This window comes from Lathamus discolor, chromosome 5 (assembly GCF_037157495.1).
Source record: "Lathamus discolor isolate bLatDis1 chromosome 5, bLatDis1.hap1, whole genome shotgun sequence".
NCBI lineage: Eukaryota > Metazoa > Chordata > Aves > Psittaciformes > Psittacidae > Lathamus > Lathamus discolor.
Genome location: NC_088888.1, coordinates 55293258 through 55317745, shown reverse-complemented (window position 1 = coordinate 55317745; position 24488 = coordinate 55293258). Strand labels below are relative to the sequence as shown.

Genomic DNA, 24488 nt, shown 5'->3' with positions numbered 1-24488 from the left:
TTTTAAAGTTAGTAGAAGCGTATTTAGAGGTGATGGTCTCATCACCTTGAGCTAACCTAAATTCTCCAAGATGCTGGTTTGGTTGGCATCTTTCCAGCATGGTTGCTGTGCAGAAGGATTCCGGAGAAGCCAAAACATAGTAGCTCTGTAGCTATCAAGTTCCTGTCAATGCCCGAGGGATTTCAGAATGGAAAGAGAAATAAATGCGAGCTGTGAATGTACAAAATGAGCTGTGCTTGGATTCTTATGGAGGGTGAAGAGGGCAGAGAGAAATGTGTGCAGGGAGCTGGCTGAGCAGTGGTAGCTCTTAGCTGGGTTTGTAGGATGAATTTACAAATGGGAATCTTAAAGTATCAGAAACCAAGCCTACTTTTGGGAGTCTGATATTGAAATATTTATGGATGATTGGAAAGGGAAAAATAAAATGCCTACTTTGAATTATTTAATGAATTTTGCATTTCAGCTGGAAAACTACTCATTACACCCCTAATACTGGTTCTGGGACTGGCAGTGGGAGCCATAGCTGTTGTAATAGGTAAGAGCTACATACGTGAACAAGTCTAATTCTGATTTTCTGTATGACATCTCAGTATTTTAATCTCAGAGATTGACAGTTTTACCGATAATGTTTTAGTATAAAGCACGACTTCTTTTCTAAAATCTTTGTCTTTAGAATCTTTTTTTCTCGCATTTTATGCCTACTAGTTTTATTATCTTTTTTTCCCCAGTTATTTGGCTTTCTGAACCAAAATCTTTAACTAGTATAGCTAAACAAGTGAAAAGGCCAGAGTAATCTAAATGTAGCCTTGGGCGCTCCCTTACTTGGACCCTCCCCTTAATCACCTCAGTGAATCACAGTTCTAAGGTCCTGGTCATGTGCATGCTAAGATTTTTGGGGCACTAGGCATAGTCCCCAGAGCCCTCCAGTTTGAAGATTACAACAACAAATCGGCAGCAGATCGGGATGAATCAAAATCTGATTCAGTGCATAGGCTGCTAAATTGAATTCCATCACAAAAAAAAAAGGTACTGTGAACTCATATAGTATCAAAGCTCTGTTAATGTGGTTGCATTGATGTGGATGTAGTTATTCTAGCTCTTTGCCTGGCTTAGCTGAAGTTTTCCACAGAAATTAAATAAGCCATAACGATAAATGTATGATTTTGTTCATGTAATTGCATTTCCACTATTTGTGTTGGCAATAATAATGTTAATGAGGGATCTAGGTGCTTCACCATTCTTTACCAAACTAGTTAGTCCATTTAAAATTTGTAGTTGGGATGCATCAGGCCTGGGCACCTTTTATTTTGATAGAGTAAAGCCAAAATATACCAGGACAGTTACATTAATAAGATTGTGCATAACCAAACAGCATATAACCCAAATACTACTACAGCTTTTGTGGACTACATCTAGCCAAATAAGGAATATTGCTATTAATTTCTGTATTTAGGCTAAGAATACACATCTTTTTCCTGTATCAATGTTCTTTGTTGGATTCACTGAAGAGAGATATCTCTATAAAGATACAGATAGAAAGGTATCTGTCTTAAATATTTATTCTTTTTAGTGGCATTTTATTGCCAAAAGTATAGGTAATAAAAACTTCTTAATGCCGATAAAGCTTATTTTGCTCAGCAGTCTGGTATAATCTATACTGGGAGAAAAACAATCACTTGCTTATGTTAAAAATTAAGAGGGTTTTGCTGTAATACAATAGCAATAATTGCAATACCCAGTGTGCCATTAAAGTCCTATTCTAAGCATGGCTGGATAAGATATGATCAAGAACAAAAGACATTGATTATTTATAGGAAAAACTTGGTTTTGAGGTAATTACAGCAATTTTGTTGTTAACACAACTGTTAATGTCAGCATCATAGCTGACAACCATTTTACACCATTTACAAGGCTGTTGAGCAAAGGAAGGACCCTAGTTACTGTAGTAGCCTTTTGTCATACGTTGTTGCTGTAGAGGTGTCTGAAAAGGAAGTCTTTCACCATTTCAGTCGGCTGATGGCAAGAGAAATGGGGAAGTGCTTCTCATTTGCACTTAAGAGAGTCCCTCTTATGACACTTTTTCACTTGAGTAAATCTGATATATGTATTTATTTTGCCTTTTACAGCTTCCTTTCTCCCAAAAGACTTTTAAGAATAAACAGTTTCTTGCCCAGGCAAGGATAAACATTTGGTATTACTTCACAATAGATGCTTGTAAAAATAAATATTTTTTAAAGGGGCAAAAAAAGTAAAGCTGTAACATGCTGCCTCTATGGCCAATGAAACCGGTTGAAAACTAGTTCAGTTAAATCAGCCTTGGAATTAGATCAAAGGTTCGCAAAGTGCTTTTAAAAGTTTTAAGTTCGTATCTTATACAAAACAGCATGGTTCAGGAGTTAAATTTGTCAGAGATGGGAGTAGGGTTAGTGGGAGTTTGTTGTAAGCAAAGTGTAACTTAACTCATTGCTGAAGAGACTGTTGCAGGCTAGTGTATTTTTCGGTTTGTCCAAATTCTCCTGAGACATGGAAAGCTGCATCTGAATGTGTACACTGAAAGAACACAACGCATGCATAAAGGATTGTGTTTAATTATGGTTTTCTTGTTTTCTTCTTTTGACAGGTTTATTTGTTTTTCCTGTCTATTGCCTTTGTAAAAAGCAGAGGAAAAGGTCACGGACAGGTATGCCCTGGTAAGGATGGACCTTACTCATCTGAACTGAGCTGGTCCTTCAAGGGCTTTGTGCAACAGAGCAATACAGTGCTGGTTAACAGCATTGAAACCACAGCCCTGGAAGAAGAATGGGGGATCTCCTGCTGTCTTCCCTCAGATAAAAACACTACTGCAGACCAGAAAGCCTCTTTGCTCTGGCGCACTCTGAATAAGATGGGCCCCCTGACTGCTGCTTTTTAAATGTTTTGGGTTTTGGGTTTTTTTTTTTTTTCCTAATTATTACTTTGGAGGGGTTTTTTGAGTCTAAGTTTCTGAACTAGACAATCAAAGTCTCTCTTGTAGCCACAACTCTTCTACCGATTTGGCCTGTGAAGAAAGCATTTAACTGCTAACATGTGCTCCGTTTAACTTCAGTGTCGGCCTTTAAGGGGGAAATGCTTAGAAGTGTTTGGACTCTTACTGTATACTGAGCATACTACTTTTGGTATTAAAAACTACTTCTGTAAATAACTGCCATCACACAGCATTCTGTTCAGCATACCAAAACCCCGTCACATGCCAGAGCACGACAGCTGGTTATCTTCCAAGTCCTAGGCAAGAGTGTAGATTGCCACCGCCAAACTGCAGTGCCTCAGAGCAAAATAATCCTTAGTATTGAAGGTCCATTATACTTAACAAATATGCTGATTGGGTTCAAGTCAGTATTTATGGCAGTCTGTTAATATTGACTGGGGGGATGTGACAGATTTGTTATAAGAGTATTGCATTCTGAAATCCTTCCAGTACAGAAAAAAAATTGAGGGATTTAGATAAGAGGAAGTGTTGTTGGCCTGTTCTGTCCCAGATATCCCTGAAATGTGTTTGCAGGGAAGCTGGAAACCTGCTCTTCTGTTCTGACTTGGCATATAATACACATGCTACACACTAGTTGTGTGAAGATTGACGGTGAAATTTTATAACCTAAATAGCACGTTTTGTTTAAGTAGGCTGTGTAAGTCTTACAGTATCCTTTGATGTCTCGTGAGGAAAATCTGTGAATTTTGGGTAAGGGGAGTGGTCATTAATGCTTAGGAGACTATTTTGTCCTTATTCTCTGCTTCCAGTGTGTCTCTTCCTGGCACATTACAGATCTGAAGAGAATAGTTATCCTTGCTCTTTTTTCCTAACTTCAGAGTGCTGCTGTTTGCTGTCAGACCTCTTTCTCAGTGCAAAACCACAAGAGCAGTGTAATTCAGTGTTAGGAATCATCTACTGAGATTTTTTTTCACTTTTGGTTATAATCCAAATTTATCATACAAATATAACATAAGATTAAAAATAGAAGAAGATAAATTTATGTAAGCAGAACACTGAAACAATAAAGGAAGTATCTACTTTAAAAATACAAGCTGGTCTTAAAGAAGATTGGATCGGTACTGTGAAGGTACTTTTTTTTCAGTGTGTGTGTTTGAAGATACACGTGTATATAAGTAGTGAGAGGGGGAAGCAGGGCGATGGCAATGTCCTAAAGAGTTTACAGACTTCAGAGTCTAGGTCTGCAAATAGCATTGTCATTTGAGAGTATGTACTTTGCACCACTTTCTTTGAAAATTGTTATTAAATCTGAATCTAGTTGTAATTTTTAAGCAAATAGTATTCTGCCCTGCCAACATAATACTGTCACAAGATACTCACTTTGACTTCAAAGCCTCAATGGAAGAAACCAATGAATCTTGTTTACCTGGAAACACAAATATCAGCTTACCATAGCTGGCTAGTATGCTTGTTTTCTGTCAGCTTCTGGTTTTGTTTTCTTGGGGGTTTTTTCTTGTTGAAACAGTGTGTGCAAGCACAGTCAACAAGTACTTAATATTTCCTTTTGAATTTAAGGGCATGTTGACTCTGTTGTCCTAACGGTAGAAGTAGTATCTTTTTAAGATGTGCAAATTAAGCGGGGAAGCAATGACATTTAGAAATAAAGTTCAAAGCGTATTGTCAATGCAAATCTACCCATTAATTAGATTTCTTCTTCTGTGACACATCAGTTTTCTATTTGTGTTCTGTCTGAGGTTGGAAGCTGCCTTAAAAGTCTTGGTTTGAGTGTGTTTTCTGAGCTATACATATCAGTTGTCTTTGGCTTACTCAGGGATTTTTATTCCTCTCTTTAAATGTCAAATAATGAAGATATTTTTGTATTATTTAGAAAACTTTCAAACCTCAGAGTGAGATATATATATAGACGGATTTGGGTTTGCAATGCAGTCTGTAATATGGTGTCAAACTATTCCACATGAGAATACTTTCGTACTTGAGATTATCTGTAATTAACTATACAGTGGGTTAATTTCTTTTCTTTTCCTGGTTCTTTATAAATATGTGAGATATTCTTACAGTCTTTGTAGCTGTTTTCACCCTGCTTTGTTTGCCGTTTTCAGTTTCTGATGGGACTTCAGAAAGATTTGAAATTAAGATGTGAGAATAAAGTGCATTAAAGGGAACATATTAGATCTGTACTTATGTATATTCAGAAAGCATGTCGTTGTGGGTGGAGGAAAGGAGCACGCATCTCTGATCCTACGTTATCATTTCATCTAGGCCATTTTTATTCATACAGATTAAATCAAGGGAAATGGTTCGTTTTTTACACATAGCAAAAAGAGTCATCTTTGACCTTGTAAAGATGAGAGTCTAATCTTCCTTTGTCAGTAGAAAAAAATAATAGGAATGACAATAATACTTGCTTTTGCTTTTCTGTAGAATGGGAAAGTATTTAAAGAGGCAATTTTCCATTCCTATTAAAATATTTCCACTTGAATAGTAATAGATACAATTTTCCATTAAGTAACAAAAGCAACTGAAATAGTAGTTTAATACAAAACTTTGTTCAATAAAATGCTAGCTTTTAAACAGCTCTTCTCATATCTTGTATCAAATCCTACATACATCAAAGGCATGTAATTTTTTTTTACAAGAATTAAGTTATCAGTTTGAAAGAAATGAATTTAATTGAAAGGAAATTCAAGAACATTTTTATTATGTAAATGTGTTTGGGTTTTTTTCTCTAAAGAAACTATCAGACTGTCCTACTCCATCTTTACTAGCAGAAAACTTCATCAGGCAGCTGAAATAACCTGCGAAGGCAGATTTCACACTACTGTATGCTGATCATCGCTGATCATCAGGTTTGCTTTCATCACATTTAAGATTGTTTATCCTTATGCAAAGCTGTTGCTCGCTGATATCTGTATTTGAACTAGGAAATGCTTAAATCCATTCTACCTAGCATTCTGTTTCAAGCTTGCCTGGAAATGGCTCTACCCATGCTCTTGAGTCTCCTTGCAGGCATGCATGCATGCATGCATGCAGTAGGAGCTGGTGCCCTCCCTGCAGTGCCATGCCGTGTGTGTTCTGTCCTGCCTGTGCAGGAGGTGACTGCTTTCCCTTTCGTCACTAATAGTAATTGGTTGTATTTCACTAATTGGTTCAGGTTTCAGGGCTTCTCAGCCATGTCAGTAGCAGGGTGATTCTGACTGCTGTGCCATCTTGGAGCATAGTTAGGTATATTTGCAGAGCTTATCCAGGAGCTTGTGACTGGAAAATAATTATGCTTTTCCTTGTGTGTCAACCTATTAGACAGTGAGAATACAAGTGAGAGGCAGAAGTGCAGTTGTGAGTAGCCTTATGCTGTATCTGACCCATCTGTTTTAGGACCATGTGAAACAGTCTTCGTTTCTCACCACCTCTGTAATAAACAGCATATTCATATTTTTCAGATGTCATTAAACACAGTCACTTTGAGTGATTCATTATCTTCCTTTGGGGCAGTGCAAATGTGTAAGTAAGATTTTTTGTATGGCTTTGGTGTTAGTGATGCTGGCTTTGTAACTCTTCCTGGTATGTTAGATGGTTTTTCATTTACATCTATTTATTGGTTCTGAAAGTTTGATCAATGTGAAGTTTTACTTTATTAAAAATATTAATTTGCAGGGACTATTGCCAATTAAACAAGAAAGTGTTTGGGATCACCATCTGGTATTCTTTTTAGCCAAGGGGCTTTCTGCTCTTCCAAAGACTGCCATAGCTTGTGTGATGTGTAAGTAGGGCAGTAATTCTGTCAGAGCCTACAAATTCTCCAGTGATTGAATGGTTTATCTTGCCAGTTAGATATGAGAAATTGTTTAATATTCAATGGCCAAATAGTTTGCCATGCAGACTCTTTTCTTATTACTATTTAGTTGTGGTGGGTTGTTTCTTGAGCAAACTTGGCATCATTTATAATTCCTGGGATGATTGTTGTGTAGGTCTGAGCTGTGGATGAGAACCATGGATTTTTTTTTTTTTTTTTTTTTAGTTTATATTAGATTTCAGATTTTGCTGATGGAAAGAATCCTACCTGAGGAAGCTGTGGGAGAGAGAATTTCTTGGTTTCTTTTAATTTGCAGCCTTATAGTTGCCAGTGGGTCAGGTTCATTCCTGACATTTGTTATAGCCCTGTTTAAATCAGGGAAGTTGTACTCATTTTTTTTTTATGCTAGTGTGGAGTTTGGTCACAAATACTTCAATAAAAATATCTGGAAATGTGTTGAAGGCATTGTGCAGCAACTTGAAAATCTGGTTCACTTCTGAAGAAGTGCAAATTATTATGGAGCCGGTCCTCTCACTCGCAGAGTGATGCTATTTCTAGAGAGGGTAGGGAGTAGTGAAGAATTTCCAAATGAGATTCTTACTAAAGCAGATTGTCAGGGGAAGGAGTACTAGCTTTTAATGTCATAGAGGCCTTCTTATTGCTTCAAGTCACTAGTAAAGTTAGAAACAACATCCACAGGCAGTGTTAAATAACATACCTGAAAATTCTTTATTCATGTAGCAGATACTAACATGGTGCAACAACTGGAATTACAGCTCTTCAGTATGTTTTGGACTTAACACATAAACTTGAAAAAGAGGACACATTCAAAAAGTTACCTTGCTGATATATTTGGTGGCTCGTCTTGCTACTGTTACATGAAAAAACAGCTGCGCCTTGGTTCAACTGCAAGACCAGAAGTGTTTTCACTTGAGTACTACTGAAGCTATAACACAACACCCCCAAACTTTTTTCTGAATAAAACTAACAAATGCAGCCTATTGCAGTTACATACTGTTGCTTCCTGGCTGATTTTTTTCCTTATCTCTCTGTGCATAAGGGCTCAGGGTGTATACATTCTCTCTCCAGTAAGGAATGGAATGCTAACCTTAGGCAGTTAATCACTGATGGTCCTCTTAGGCTGACAGTGAAATACCATGAGGTAGGGAAATCAAAACTGATCTTGGAGTGCATGATTTGATTTCAAAGATGAAAATGTGTAATAAGCTTTAATTATGTACTCCTTAGTAAAAATAGATAAATTTTGAAGCATAATTCCAGCTGTTTATAAATGCATCTGTTTAAAAAACAGTAATAGAGTAGTTGTAATAGCAGTTAGTTTGTTAAAAAACCTCACTGTGCAAAAGAAAATCTTTTGGAGCTTTCTTGGCCAATCAGAACTTAAAAAGACAAAAAAAACCCCCACAAAAACCAACCAACCAAACAAAAAAAAACAACAACCTAATCTGGAGGGTTTTGAATGGGGGTTTTGAATGGATCAAAGTCAGAAGAGGAAGAACTTACTGTGTCAAAAATTGGATGTTTTTAGCATAAACATGGATTTTGCACATCCCTGGTGAAACACCTGCTAACCCCATTCACTGTTGAAAACTTGTAATTCTGAAAACAGTATTGTTGAAGTTTTAATCCACTGTCACTGAGCACGATGTTACTAATACAATGCCATATTTACCTCATTTTTAGAAGGAAAATCTACTTACAGAATCCAGACAAGCTGTTCAGATGTTTTAAACCTGTCCTGTAAAAGTCCTGATGCAGTCAAGAAATATTTCCATGCCTTATGCAAGTTCCAGACAAGCAGATGGATTCAGTCTTTAGTCATGGACTATATTTCACATAAAAAATGCACTCTTATTAAGACTTCTTCATACCAATTTACATTCTGCTGCTTCATGTCCACAACTTTCAAGGACAGGAGTAGATCTACATTTCACTGTGTTTACCATCTTGTAATAAAATGTTTACTCTATTTCTGTTTGTTATACACTTTATTTCTGATGCTCTCCTTTTCCTTCCACATTTTGTAATTTGAAACTGACTTGTGAAAATGGCTGAAGATGAAATTGGACCTGGAAAATGTGATCTCATAACAAGTTTCATTAATGCTCTGCTGAGCTATACCAGCAAAAGATTGATTCTGTTGTGTTGAAATTACTTGAATGCAAAATGCTGAAATCTGTTTTTCTTCAGGGCTTTTAATTTTGCATTTTTTTTTAAATGTAATTAAAAGCGCAGTCACCTTTGCTACATTAACTGTCTGAGTCCAAATAACTTAAGGTATTTGTTAACTGATGTGACTATGGTAGAGATGAGAATAATAGGGGATTTGAGGGGATTGTCCAAGCTGGACTTTATCTTAATTCCATGACAGTTCAATGAGAAATCTTCCTCTGCCCCCATTCCTTTTATATATTTTATGGTGAAGTACTCCTTTAGAATCTGTTTAATTTGAATAGCAGGAGATGAGGGTAGTGAGATGATAGATTACATCCTTTTTAGTGTACAGGCTTCTGGCACAACTAGAATGCTGGCCAAAACACTGTAGATTCATTAAGAAAGCAATTTCTAACTCCACATTTAGGCTATATACACACTAGATGCATCAGTGATCATAACTTTCTGTAGTATGTTTATTTGATGACTAGGAAGTTGTAATAACTGGAGGTAGGCAATACCCATGTAATGAGTGCTTGAATTCCAGTATTCAGTGTGTTTTCTATAATGAGGAATTTTAAATGTATAAGTGCCTTACTGCTTGAAACAAATGAAAAGTGTTCGTTCCCCTCCATAGAGCAGTATGGGAATTCCAGTTCTGTGGACTCTTACAGACAGACCTGTTAAGCCAAAGTAACCAATATTGGTTTGTCCAGAAAGTTGAAAAATGTTAGGGTAGAAGTTATCTTTTTATGACTTATAAAAGTAATCCAGCATGCCTATTTTAACTCTGATGACCTTGATCTCATTTCTGAGTTTTTAACTTGCTGTTCACTCTTTCCTCCACCCCTCAATTTCCTTTCAGACTTCTGCAGAAATGCATCTTACATTGTCAGGATGAGTTTAGTCTTCCAGCATAACTAGCTAGGAATTTTCAGCCACTTAAGGAAATGCAGCTTTTTGGAGAAGAGAATTCAGCTGAAGTTAGATTAGTCCACAACCTGTGGTATGTGTACCTTCAAATTCCAGGGCTTAAATGGGCTCTGTCAGCACTAATTCATGAAGGTGGAAGCACTGAGGAGCTTGGCGCACGGAGGTGCACTAGGCAGAGACTCAGAGCAGTTAAGCAGCATTTCAGTGGTGTCCAACTTGAACTAACACATCCTGTTAATTTAAGTTGGTAATTCCTCTGGGGTGGGTATCTGGATGGACTAAACCATCAAACAATCTTGGTGGAGCAGCTCTGGGATCTCTGCCCAGCCCTTCACTGTGTGGTGGGATGTGTGGTCTGAGGAAGTAGTATTTGTTTTACTATCTTCAGGTAGCCTCATAATGGCTTCTGTAGGGTATCTTCTTCTGGGATTACTTCCTTTCCCAGAAGACTCTGGAATTTCACCTTTAATGATCTAGATTTTCTAAAGGATCTGGGTTTTTTTTCTTACTAACATTGCTCCCACTTTTGTCCATGTATTGGAAGTCAGGTGCCAACAATAAGCTACTTCTCTAAAATTATCTTGAATTATATGAACTTCTGGTAGAAATTATCTTTAAAAAAAAAAGATAATAAAACTGTCAGAAGGAAATGGAGTTAATAATGGGGGAGGGGTAAGAGCAAAACTGATGTGTAGAAGGTCTATTTCCTGCAGATTCATGATCACAAATGGTTTTACTATGTTCAGTTTTTTCCACTAAGAATTTGTGAAGGAAGAAAAGAAGAAAGTGAGGGAGAAACGAAGATAAGAAGAGTATCTCTGAACCTTTTCTTCTCCTGAAATTTCAAAACTGTAGGCTTCCTTCCTCCCCCAACCCAGTTCTGAATTGGTAATATAGCGGTCACGTAAAGTGCTATTTCTTTACAAAGCATCACACACAAGTGTTTTATCAGGATTCAGCTTGCGTATCTGAAGGTTTAGGGAGTTTGATTTAGAGCCATACTGCAATAAAATAATTGCCACTTACAGATACCTTAACTTCTAGCTCAGTATTATATCATTTTTAGGCATTAACTAAGTAATTCTGTAACCCACTGAATAGGAGGCACCATGTATCAAAATGCTTTTTCAATGTTATGAGTTACTATTTATTTTAAAGTTCTTTCCTTTAAATTAAATTTTTCTTGCAACCATCAGGCACACAGCCAAATTGCTGATAAGGATTTTCCATTATATTTCTTTTGCATTTAGCTGACAACTACTTTTTTGTTGCATAGTTTTGCAACAGTGGTCTTCATGCTGTAATAACTCGATGAAGATATTTGGTAATCTTGGGCAATATTTTACAAATAACCCATCTTCAAGTTGGTATTTTAGATGTATACCAATAATTACTGTTGAGTGTGCTACCATTGTGGCTGCTTTAGTTTGTGTCAGTGTTTCGTATGGATTATTTCTTGCTACCCTCTTCAGAGTGCCTTTTAATTTAGGAGGTCTAGAGATGGTTCACTGAAGTGTTGTGTTCAATCTAACACAGTAATGTCTGATTTTTAAACTTGTTCTGATGAATGTATAACTGAAATCCTGTTCTTTAAAAAGCTGTAGTAGACACAGGTTGTAATGCACATGTACATGCATGGATAAAAGGGAAGGTGTTCTGCCAATGTTTGTCCTGCTGGACAGGACCTTTTGAAAGTAAGTGAATTTTTTAACAGTTTTATTTTCAAAATGTTACCTCACTAGTATTCAGCAGTAGGTATGTCTCTGTACTGCTTCACTTTGCTAAATACAATCACAATCATGGTAGGCAGTTTAATTTAAAAGATCCCGCAATGAATCTGGTGTCCGTATTTAGAGTTAAGTTCCTAAGTAAAAATTTAGGGTACTTCATTCCCTTTAAAGGCATTCCTTTCATGTTGATATCCCACACCCCTGTTAGCAGCAAACTGAAAAAGTGCTTCCCCATGATGAAATGGAAGAATGTAAAGTAGCATTTTAATGCACTCCAACTGTCTTGGAATCAGTAATCAGAAATGGGGGGTGTAGGGGTGCGTGGTAGGGAGGTGGATTTAATGAATTGTGGGAAGACGTATGTTGTAGAGTTTGTTCACTTGCACACAGGGGGTTTTACAATGTCATCTAGTAACGTCTACCTAATAAAGTTTTGAAAAAGAAAACTTGTTTAACTCTTTGTTTAAACAATTGTATGCATGAACGATAGCTGACAAGGTCCAAGCGGTCTTGCTTAAATCTGCAATAGTTTCTTACGGTTCTCCTATAACGACCTCAGAACCTCTGTGTGTTCACAAACACTTTATTACAGTCACTTTGGTCTTTAGCTGCTTTAACACTGAAAATGAAACCAGAAGTAAAAAGCCAGTTTACTATGATGAATGTTTAAATGTAAAATACTCCCTGACATGTGGTGTCATTATCTCTGGGCTACTGCTTTCACTTCTTAAAGCATCTTAATATGCAACACAAAATTTTACCTTCTCATGAAATGTTAAAATGTTAGCTTAAAATAACCCAATACAAAATGAAAAAACAAGCTGCAATCCAGTTTTCCAATTGCGTTGTTTAGGACTACTTCCTACAGCTCCATCTCTTTCAAAGACAGGTTTTAGAGAAAGAAAGCAGTCTGTAGGTGTAAACTTGAAATATGTAACCCATTAATAGGACCAGGTGCCCTTTCTTTGGAAACAAGGTGTTTTCAGTTTCAGCACTTCATGAATTGACCATATTGATGGAATGTTTTGTCTGATGTGTTAGGGATTTTAAACACTACCTAATTATGGAATTACACATTCATGCACAGGCAGACAAGGTAGTTTGTTTCTGTAGGAAATCAAGCTGAAAAACAACTCCCTGTGGGGAAATACACAGCAAAATATTGAGGCTTGTGTTAGCTGCCTCTGGCCAAGGACAAGCCTTCCAGCCTTCTCCCCAGCCCCCTCCCAAACAGTCAAGATTTGCAATCCAGTGTCAAGGACACTGCCAGAGGTTCCTTATCTGTTGGAATTCTAGCATGAAGTCTGAAGCAATGGAAAGAAAGACAGTCAGGAGGCCAAAGAAATTGATATTCCTAGAGCTGAAACTGAAGTTAAAGGCTAACTTCTCACTTGCAGTCTTAGACTGTTTGACAAAAGATAGAAAAGCAGACTTTATGGTGTTTCTCTGAATAAATAGGACTAATGTGTTCCACAGAGATTACAGATAAGCATCCGTAATTTTCAGATGCTTCCCTTCAGAAGACTGATGTGCTTTTGCAAGTACTTGAAATAGCGGTTATAGGAAATAAAGATGTATATTTTCTCTAAATGCATTTGTGCCTGCTTATAAAAAATTACATGTAACCATTAATCATTTTCAAAAAAAAAAAAAAAAATTAATTCCTCATGTATTTGCTTAGCAGTTTGTCTTCAGCAGCAAAATGAGGTACCAGTGTGTTGGAATGTGGGATATTTGAAATACCAGCCAATGAGAACAGAATTAGAATTAGCAGCTATGTGGGTAAAGCTGCCATGCTTTGGAAAAGTTGATACAGCTTTTATGAAGGAGTCTTGCTTTACCAGCCAGAGTGTTATGTGGCAGGTCAGCAAGTCCTAGAAATCTTTGTTGGAATTTCTTGCAATAGCCTCAAATGGAACCAAGTAGGCACAGGCGAAGAAAGACGATCTCACATGGACCATCTGGACATCATATGGTCAGAAGGTACAGAATAGCTGGGGTAAATAGCTTTTGCTGTGAAGAGAGAATGCCAGCTGAACTCTGAAGAGAGCTGTGCTTGGACGTGGCTCTTGAACATATTTGCAAATGGCGGGAAGAAAAAGGTAAGTGATGGCGTAAGAAGCAATGCTGATGATGGAGAGTTGGCTAAGACAGTAAAGCTGGCAGCTAGTAACAACAATTGAATGGGTTTTGGACAATAAACAACAAAATAGAGGAGGGCACTGCAGCCTGGGAATGATATGACTAATGGATAATGGTTATCATGTTTGTAACAAAGGGCTCTGTTTCAGTGATGCAGGAAAGAGAAAATAGTCACTAAGTGGGAGCTGTAACAACAACAAAAAAATAATCTTGATGCAGACAGTGGAAGATCAGTGGAATCTCTTGCTGAATGACACTGTAGATGCTGTGGGCTGAAGCAGAAATTTGAGTAGTAAGTATACAGGAAACAAATTTGTGGCAACTCACCAAATACACAGATACCCTTTTTGCCTAAGGAAGTCCTCAACTCAAAAATGTTTGGAGGCCTGAACAGTAGTAGACATCAGTATTTGTTGCCATATCGTGCACCCTTCCCCAGATACCTGGCTTTACTTACTGTCAAAGGATATTGAGCTCCTTGAAGCGTTGTTCCATGGCTGTATTTCTAGGTCATCCTCTTTTTATTCTTGTATTAAAGGTTGTTCGGTAGGGAGAATGTCATAGTAGATCCCAGCAGTGATCCGTGGTGATGGTGGGTAGATGCCGATAGGTAAGGAATGAATTTGCAAAGTTGAGAGGTGGTGCAAGCCTGTCCATATTGTAGTAGGCTGTTACCACCATCACCTCCTTTTGTTCCACCTGATCTGGGCAATGTTCTTATCTCAACCAAATTTCCACCTAGCTTGTCCACTTGCCCTCTTTTGGATGCACTTAACAGTCACCTCAGCAGTTCCGAGGCTGGTTTACCTCTTCCTTAACTCTCTCCCTACTGGAATGCTGCAATGATCTGAAGCTAAACTTTCTTTTCACAGCCCGGGAAGAGTGATGGATGTATCCAAGTCAGTGTGTTCTGTGCTGGCCCAGACCTTGCCTCGTTGACCAGCTTGGACGTAAATAAAAAACACTGCTTTTCTAATGAGACAGCTGCATTTTTAGCTGCCTGTCACCCACTTCCATCTGCCATCTGTCTCGTCAAACCTACTTTATTTTGTAAATTATGGGCTTTATTTTGTTCTCTTTCATGCTAGAAATTGCTGGACAGTCTCCCAAATCTAGCAGATAGAAGGAAAAGTAAATCAAAACCATAAAGCCAGTTAAGCCTGAAAAGTGGCACTGTGATATCAAACAGGCCTTTCCTAGAGGTTGTACAGTGGCCTTGGCTGTAAGAGGAGCTAACTTGGCTAATGGCTCCTCTGCTGGGGTCCACACTTGACCAAGGTGGTTGTTATGTTGTGCCTGCCCTTTCCTGCTTAAACACTGTGATGTGGCACCTCTTCTTTTAACTCCTGTCTCATCAAATACGATTAATGGCAGGCTGAAGGCTCTGGTGTGCTGTGGCAGCACTCTCTCTCTGCCCTGGCCTCTGAGCCCTGACAGGCTCCTAGCTTCTTGCAGCAGCTCTCCTTAAGACTGCTTGATTGTAATCTTTTATTTTCAAACAAGATCCATTTTAACCTTTAGATTGACCATGTGTTTATTATTTATTAAAAGTACTTTCAAAAACATGGCTTCATTTTAATTTCATCTGACTTAACGAGGTGATGGACATGTCAAAGCTTTACAATAATGCCTTCAATGTTTCAGACCTTCAGTGTCTGTTGTTGCCTTTTTATCAAATTCCTTTATACCAGCACTCTGTCACCACTTGTGGTATGATTAAAAACCAACCAACCAAGAACAAAAAACCCACAACCCCCCCCCAAAAAAAAACAAAACACAAAACCAAAAAATAAACAAACCACCCCCAAAACAGGTTACTTAAATTACAGGCAACATGTAGCCTTCATTTAACTGTCATTTATTTATTCCTTGTAATCTTGAATGAGCTGTTTTGTGGCTTTGGACCTGAGAAACAAGTGTACCGATGTTACCTTTCCTGTAACAATAAAAGGAGACAAGCTAGAGAAAGGCTGACTTCTTTCCCTAAATTAGCATTTAGGGACTAAATATCATTGTTAGAGTTATAAAAAAATCATAAAATTACTAACCTTTGCTGGAACCGCTTGTCACCCTGATCAGGGACAAATGCAGCAGCCATCTCCACCAGACCTATTCATTCAGCTGACAGCCTGGCAAATGAGGAGTGCTCCAAAAAAGGTGGCTTAACGTGAGCTGCAGTTATTGCTTCGGTTGTGGCAACCTGTCCTGAGCTGCTGTTTCCCCGAGCTGTGCGATGGGTAAATGTGGGTATGTGTACAGGAACTGAAGGAGGTGGAAGCATCCTGGACTTGCTGTGGGGGGGGTGCCAGCTCAAGAGTTACTGGATCAGTGAAGTCATAGCAGACCTCTTATCCCCATCTTGCTGTTGGAAGAGGGTATGGGACCCACTGCTGTCAACAGACGTCAAGGTAATATGTTAGTGAGTATCGAGTTTTGCACCACCATCTTTCCAGAGAACTATCTAGATATGAAGAGAAGTATGTGAAGTAGCATACGAAGTACATAAGAAGCATATGAAGACATTAAGGATCCTTCAGCATATAGTTTGCTGTAAAGTCAGCTAACAAAAATCTTCTGAAACACAGATTTTAGAAAAATGCATTTATGTTACTCAGTTTATGAAGCACATGCATATTACTGTGTGTGGTGTGAAAGCTTTGCTCTATCTTTGTAAAATATGTATGCAATATGTATTTTAATATGTAATATGTAAAATATATATGTAATGTTTAACAATTATATATTGTAATGTAATCATATAGATAATTATAGCTATATTATTATATAGATAGATAACAACAGCAAAGCAAAAGCATTATTCATTCCTCGCTAGTTTGTCATGTTACAGAACAGAATAATTTAACTGCTGCCTGTTTCCTTGTCCATGTACACTTCTACGTTTTTTTGCCGATTTGCTTATCTCAGTGGCATTCTTTGGCACTGAGTTATCTGCATTCCAATGTGGAAATGTATTTCTTTGCTTCAGTAATGGCCTTTTTATATAATTATTATCCACCGCCTTTAATGTAAGACCAAGGAACATAAGAGAGTTGTGGATGTGACTGTGGCAAAGTGAAACAAGAAGAGGCTTTAAAGTTGTAAAGATTATGGCAATATTGGATTACCAGGAAAGGAAAATGACTGCTGTGTAGGCACATTTGATGAGAATTGTACATTGTTTAGGTTAGAAACTGAACACGTTAGACTGATATACATGAAAACTCTTTGAGTCTCTGACAACTCATTGAAGAAATGCAGTCCAGTCATTGTTTGTGCTGGTTCCTGAGCTTGTTAGGTGTAAAATATTTAACATTAGTCATTCCATGAACAGAAAAATTAACAGTCACATTTCTCATTGATTTATTTCCTGTGGCACTCCACCATAATCTGCCTTCACCTAGTACATCCTGTATGAACGCGCTCCTGCCTGTTAAATATCTCTAGTTCTGCCCTAGGTTCCCCAAATTATCACCAGATGCCTTCTCCCCTCTCTAGCTGAGCAAGGAATAGCACGTACTCTACCTTTTTCCTAAGTACGTAAGTGCCAACTGATCATCTACTAGAGCGGTGCTGATTGCCAGACCAGTTTTCAAGACGTGTTGGGCTGGCTGGGCTCCCACCAGGAAACGGCTACTTGGTGCTTCGCTCTTTGTCATAACTCGAGAATTCACTTCAGTTGCTCTCGCTGAGGCACTGATCTTCAAACACCATATGGGAACTTCACATCTTCAAGTGTCGGTACAGAGGTTACATTCCCGAGCTGGTTACATTCCCGGCCCGGCCTGGGAGCTCTGCTCGGGCTGCCCCGGACAGAGCCCGTGCGGGGGGAGGCTGCAGCGCGGAGCTCGGGGTGTAGAACGGGCCTGCCCCGGTTTCGTGGGGCGAGGGTGCACAGCGGGCAGGGCTGCACTCGTGCGCCCCGGTGGAGGCCTTCCTGCAGCAGGGGCTGAGCTGCGGGATGCTGCCGGTAGCGGAAAGGTGTCAGGGAGCCGAGAGGGAGCGGGGCTGCTTGCTCCAGGCCCGAGCTGGGCAGCGGCCACAAGCGTCCACCACAGCGCTTACGGAGAAGGAGGAGGGCATCAGTCCAGGAAGGTGGGAGCCAGTAACGGGAAAACAACAAACGCAAACCAACAAACAAACAAGCAAAAACCAAAAAGGAGGAAGAGGTGACTGTCCTGCTGTAAGCACTGGTGAAGGCTCACCTTGAGTACTGGGTGCAGTTCTAGGCCCACCATTTAAGAAGAAGGTCTATATGCATAACGTATCATAGCTATTCTGTTCTGTTCCATTCCATTCCTTGCACTCACAATGAGTTGTGTAATGATGAGACCATTATTTACCTGAAATGCCAAGGGGTCTTCAGCACCAAAACCACTTTCAAAGACACAAATGAGTAAGGTTACAGATGGGAAGAGTATTTTATTTAAATTAGTTTAGCTTAGTTTAGTTAATTTTAGTCTAGTTTAGGTTACATTTTGTTTCTCTAAATCTTTCAGAGTGGGGCCGTGGTGGTGCGAGAGCAGTGCAAGAACCCAGCCAGAATGGGCCGGGGAAGACCTGACACGGGGTGGTGCTCAGTGCTACAGAGGACAGCAGCGAGTCCCGGGGCCACGCTGGGGCCACCCTGGGAGTGCCGAAGGCTGCCTCCCCCCGGATGCGGGGCACGAGGGCCGGCTGCGTGGAGCACGAGCCGCTGCCTTTGGGCTCCAATAGCCCAAAGGAGCCCCATGAAGGGGCTGTGCTCGGCTGCGGAGGAGGCAAAAAACCCGGGGACACTTGCTAGTCCAGCCTGGGGAGAAAAAAGCCCTTCCCCCCCCAGCTGCAGGACACGAGGGCCACCGTCGTGGAGCACGAGCACCAGGCGATAACCCAGAGCACCAGGACCAGAGGAGCCCTGCCAAGTGGTCATGCTCAGTGCTCAGAGGAAGGCAAAAAACCCCCGGGGACCAGTGCCGATCTGCCCCGGGGGAAAATTCCTTCCTGACCCCAGCGCTGGCGATCGGCTACTCCCTGAGCATGTGAGCAAGACTGGCTCCTGGTCCGTGGGCTGGTTATGCCTCTGAGGGGACAAGGGGACACTGGCACTGCCTTTTCTGCCTCCACCTGGAGCCATCTCAGGGGCTTCCAACAACAGCAAAACGCCGCTGGCCTGATCACCCCTAGGGACAAGAACTCTTCCTTCCCGTGCCTGGCAGTGGGAGCTCCAAAGCACGGGGGGAGGGCACTGGCCCATCTGTGGATCCTGTTTCTTATGGCTACTGCCACTGTCTCCCCAGAAGATGAGGGCGGCGATCTGCCCGAAGGCTGAAGCAGGATTTCCATCCATCCGATGAGCTGCGAGTGTGCCCCCTCCGGAGCCGGAATTGCAGCACAGAACCCCCAGCAGCTTCGGGCAGTCTTCCCTGCTCTGCCCCTCCAAGTAATCCCACGGGATTACTTAACGAGATTAGTTAACCTGTATGTTCAGACTGTGCCAGTAAAGGCTTTCATACCACGTACGGTCATTTGACTGTGGTGAGCCCAGAGGTGAAAGAAAGGGAGTTGGTTCCCTCTGTGTGAGCTCTGCAGAAACGTAGAGCGCGTACAGGATTTCCTCACCATTCCTTACCAATGCACCAAGTGGCATTTGCTGCTGCGCTGCTTATGGTGAGGTCTTCTTCTTGGAAAGGCGAATTTCAGAGCTCTCTTCTGCGTTTGTTTCGCAGGGTGTTTAGATATTTGCTTGTGTTTATTATCATTCAGGTGTCTAGTTTGGGGGGTTACCTCTTGTATTACTACTCGAATGCAACCCTTCACTGACTGCTGCCTACTTCCATGTTCCTGGTAGCTCAGTATTTGATCCCAATTCAGTTTGAACCGTGTGGACTGCGCAGGTTCCCCCTGCAACACTCCGGAAAACCAAGTAACTGGCTCAGTTGTGGAGAACAGTTTTAAAACCCTCAGCTCAGTATCACTAAGGGCACTGTGTAGGGACTGGCAGAGATTTAGAGGTTGGCAACAAATCCCCCCAGCGCATTCGTTCAAATCTTTGAGATGCAGAATGCCCGCTGGTCGCTCTCCCATGGGCTTGTTTCTTGAGTGGTCTGTTGGGGGGCCCGGCCTCCCTTGGGGCTGCAGACAGCCCCTCAGACCTACGTCGGAGCTTGTCATGCAGAGCTGTATTCTACAGCCCCATCAGAGAGGGCCACCAAATGGGTCAGACACCAAACGGGTCAGACAGGGCTCTCCGCAGTGAAGCCGTGCTGGCTGTCACCAACCACGGCGCTGCTTTCCACGTGCCTCGCGTGCTCTCCAGCAGAACGTGCTCCAGGACCTTGCCGGGCACAGAGGTGCCGAGCGGAGCAGCTCCGGAGAGGAGCCTCCCCCAGCCCCGCAGCCAGGGGAAACCCCGCGTCCCGCAGCCTCAGCTCCGAGCGGCGAGAGCCCCCGAGGGAGCCCCGAGCCCCCGCCAGGCCTCGCCCAGGAGCCGGCAGCTCGAGCGGGGCGGGGAGCGCTCGGCTCAGGCCCGGGCCCGGCCTGGGAGCTCTGCTCGGGCTGCCCCGGACAGAGCCCGTGCGGGGGGAGGCTGCAGCGCGGAGCTCGGGGTGTAGAACGGGCCTGCCCCGGTCTCGTGGGGCGAGGGTGCACAGCGGGCAGGGCTGCACTCGTGCGCCCCGGTGGAGGCCTTCCTGCAGCAGGGGCTGAGCTGCGGGACGCTGCCGGTAGCGGAAAGGTGTCCTAAGGAAGCGAAAGGGAGGGGGAGGCGCTGATCTCTCCTCACTGGGATCTATTGCTTCGAGCAATGTAGAGCTATTTCAGCTGCTCCAGCTATTGGTTTGTCTTTATTTGGACCTCAGCTCTGATGCATCTCTACAAACCCTTACTGTATGGGGAATAAACCAGAGGAATTGGAGGTGTGTGCCTGTCTATATGGATATGATATCATTGGCATGAGAGAAACGTGGTGGGATGGCTCATGTGGCTGGAGTGTTAGAGTGGAATGTTACAAGCTCTTTAGTAAAGAGAGGCCTGGCAGATGGGGAGGGGGAGTAGCTATTTATATCAGTGATAGACTGGAGAGTATGGAACTCTGTTTGGGGACATGTGATAAGTAAACAGAGAGCTTGTGGGTCAGGGTCAAAGGGAGAACGGCGATGGGGGACATCACTGTGGGGATCTGTTACAGACCACTCGATCAGGAGTACTCTGGATGAACTCTCAGGCCGTTGTCCTCATGGGGGTCTTCAACCACCCTGATATCTGTTGGAGGGATGCTACAGCCCAGCACAAGCAATCCAGGAGGTTCCTTAATTGTGTGGAAGACAACTTCCTTCTGCAAGTAATAGAGGAGCCGACAAGGAGAGGTGCCCTGCTTGACCTTGTGCTCACCAGCAGGGAGGGGCTGGTTGGAATGTGGCACTCCAGGGCAGCCTTGGATGCAGCGATCATGAGATGGTCGAGTTCAAGATCCTCAGGACAGTGAGAAGAGCATGCAGCAAGCTCACTGCCCTGGACTTCAACAGAGCAGACTTTGGCCTCTTCAGGAACCTGCTTAGTAAGGTTCCATGGGATAGAGCCTTGGAGGGCAGGGGGGCTCAAGGGTTGGTATTCAAGGATCACCTGCTCCAAGCTCAGGAATGTTACATCCCAACTAGAAGGCAGGAGGGCCAGGAGACCTCTGTGGATGGATAAGGAGCTGCTGAGAAAACTTAGAGGGGAAAAAAGAAGCTTATAAAAGGTGGAAGTGAGGACAGGCGGCCTGAGAAGAATACAGGGACGTTGTCCAGGAAGCTGGGGACCAGGTCAGGCAAGCTAAGGCCCAGTTAGAATTAAATCTGGCAAGGGATGTGAAAGATAACAGGAAGGGATTCTATAGGTATGTAGCACACAAAAAACAGACTAGGGATAATGTGTGCCCTTTCTGGAAACTAACAGGAGAACTGGCTACTCTGGATTTGGAGAAGGCTGAGGTTTTCAATGACTTCTTTGCCTCGGTCTTCACTGGCAAATGCTCTGACCGCACCACCCAAGTCTTGGAAGGAAGATGCAGGGACTGTGAGAATGAAGACCTTAGGCCCACTGAAGGAGAGGATCATCTTAAAGAACCTGAATGTGCACAAGTGTGTGGGACCTGATGAAATCCACTTGTGGGTCCTGAAGGAGCTGGCAAATGAAGTTTTTAAGCCACTGTCTATCATATTTGGAAAATCATGGCAGGTGAAGTTCCCAACGACTGGAAAAGGGAAATATAACCCCCATTTTCAAGATGGGAAAATGGAAGATTCAGGGAACTACAGACCAGTCAGTCTCACCTCTGTGCCTGGCAAAATCTTGGAGCACATTCTCCTGGAATCTAAGGCACATGGAAAACAACAAGGTGCTTGGTGACAGGCAACATGGACTCACTAAGGGGAAATCCTGCCTGACGAATTTGGTGGCCTTCTATGATGGGGCTACAGGACTGATGGATGCGGCAGAACAGTTGACGTCATCTACCTGGACTCGTGCATAGCATTTGATGTTCCGCACAGCATCCTTGTGTGTAATAGGCATCAATTTGATGGATGGACCACTCGGTGGATAAAGAATTGGCTGGATGGCTGCACACAAATAGTTGTGGTCAATGGCTCAATGTCCAATTGACCAGTAACGAGTGGTGTCCCTCAGGGACTGGTATAGGGACCTATCTTGTTCAACATCTTTGTTTGTGACATGGACAGTGGGATTGAGTACACCCTCAGCAAGTTTACTGACGACACTAAGTTATGTGCTTCGGTTGATATGCTGAAGGGAAGGGATGCCATCCAGAGGGACCTTGACACACTTGAGAGGTGGACCAATGCCAACCTCATGAAGTTCGACCAAGCCAAGTGTGAGGTCCTACACCTGGGTTGCGGCAATCCTGGGCATAGCTACAGGTTGGTCAGAGAAGATTCAGACCAGCCCTGTGGAGAAGGACTTGGTGTTGGTTGATGAGAAAATGAACATGAGCCAGCAGTGTGTGTTTGCAGCCCATACCCTGGACTGCATCAAAAGGAGCGTGAGCAGCAGGTCAAAGGAGGTGATCCTGCCCCTCTACTCTGCTCTTGTGTGACCTCACTTGGAGTGTTGTGTACAGTTCTGGTGTCCTCAACAAAAGAAGGACAGGAAACTTTTGGAGCAAGTCCAGAGGAGGGCCACAAGGACGATCAGGGGGCTGGAGCACCTCTCATATGAAAACAGGCTGAGAAAGTTGGGGCTGGTCAGCCTGAGGAAGAGAAGGCTGCGTGGAGACCTCATAGCAGCCTTCCAGTATCTGGAGAGGGCCTACAAGGATGCTGGGGAGGGACTCTTCATTAGGGACTGTAGTGACAGGACAAAAGGTAACGAGATCAAATTTAAAGAGGAAGAGTTCAGGTTAGATGTAAGGAAGAAACTCTTTGATGTGAGAGTGGTCAGGCACTGGAACAGGTTGCCCTGAGAAGTGATACATGCTCCATCCCTGGCGGTGTTCAAGGCCAGGTTGGACAGAGTCTGGGGTGACATGGTTTGGTGTGTCCCTGCTTATGGCAGGGGGCTTGAAACTAGATGATCTTAAGGTCCTTTCCAACCCTAACTATTCTATGATTCTACTCTAGGCCACCACGCAATGATGTGCTATAAGACTTGTTTCTTTAGAATTCCATGATAAAGAGCAGATTTTTACATGTGCATATGTAAGGTTCTCCCTTTAAGTTCAGTGTGAGCTTTCATTTTTTGAACATTGGTGTGAAAGCACAACAATGGTAATTGGATCACTGAAAGTGTGCCGTTGGATAGTGTTACTAGCAGCGGGTATGAAAACATATAAAGATGAGGAAAAGAGGTACATAGACAAACACAGGATAAATTCTGGAGCTAGGAGTAGAAATCAGAAGGTACTGATAGTTTTGACCTGATGTTTCCTGGCTATGGAGACTTATTTCTTCAAGCATCAAGTCTGAATATATTAAGAATCTCCAGCAAAAGTTTTCCTGAATTGGGATTTTCTAATCCTTTTGTGGTGCTGTGTGAGTTACCAGCCAAACAATTGCTAGAGAAGAATATAAATGAAAAATTGCTAATAAAAATAAATTATATTGCTTTCCATTTTTTATTAAATAAGAATAGCTTTTGTTTTAAATTAAAAAAAAAAGTGAGATATTAAAAAATATTAAAAACTAATTAACAAACATCTTTCAGTCATCACTGTTGGACAGCCTAAAAAAGCCATAAATCTTCAAACACGGATCATTTCTGAATTAGATTATTAGATGATTAGATTTATTCTGTAGATACTCTAGCCTTGTAATTCAGTTTATGATTTTATTTAGGTCAGAAGCAGAGACTTCTGGATGAATAAAGCTTTGAGATCTGCAAAGATACTTGAGCAGTTGGGCTACCTGTGATGTTGTACCATGTACCTGTGTACAGGTAAACATCTGTGTACAACTATTGTGTACATGTAATACTTAAATATGCATGTAAAGACTATACAAAAATGATGTCACATGCATTAAGGGGCCTTCCTTCATCATTTTTCTGTTGATGTAAACTTAAATGCTACAAATAATCTTACCAATATGTAGTTTACAACTTTCTTAGATTATTTTTCTACCATTATAACAGTTTCCCTGATGAGATTTTCCTGCACTGGGGAAAGAGTCACTTTTCAGCTATCTCACCTGACCATGTTCAGTTAATCCCTTGCTCCAATTAAAAGAACCAGCCAGAGATGGTGACTAGGGACTTAAGA

General features: G+C 41.7%; 1 protein-coding gene across 7 annotated transcripts in view; it reads left to right on the top strand.

Moving 5' to 3' along the window:
• RNF217 (ring finger protein 217) overlaps positions 1 to 17098 on the top strand; it is a 72067-nt gene extending 54969 nt beyond the window's left edge. The window contains exons 5-9 of one of the 7 annotated variants that reach the window (XR_010613113.1): positions 464 to 535; positions 2621 to 2690; positions 5752 to 5832; positions 6424 to 6484; positions 8481 to 8766. Coding sequence is in view for 4 of the 7 variants with exons in the window: in XM_065680958.1 (XP_065537030.1) it covers positions 464 to 535; positions 2621 to 2690; positions 5752 to 5815 (206 nt within the window). In the remaining 3 variants the exon portion in view is untranslated. Of the gene's footprint in view, positions 1 to 463; positions 536 to 2620; positions 2691 to 5717; positions 5833 to 6423; positions 8767 to 13905 lie in introns of those variants that run through there. The other 6 variants (XR_010613115.1, XR_010613114.1, XM_065680958.1 and 3 more) reach the window with 6 other exon arrangements.
• Positions 17099 to 24488: the final 7390 nt, after the last annotated feature.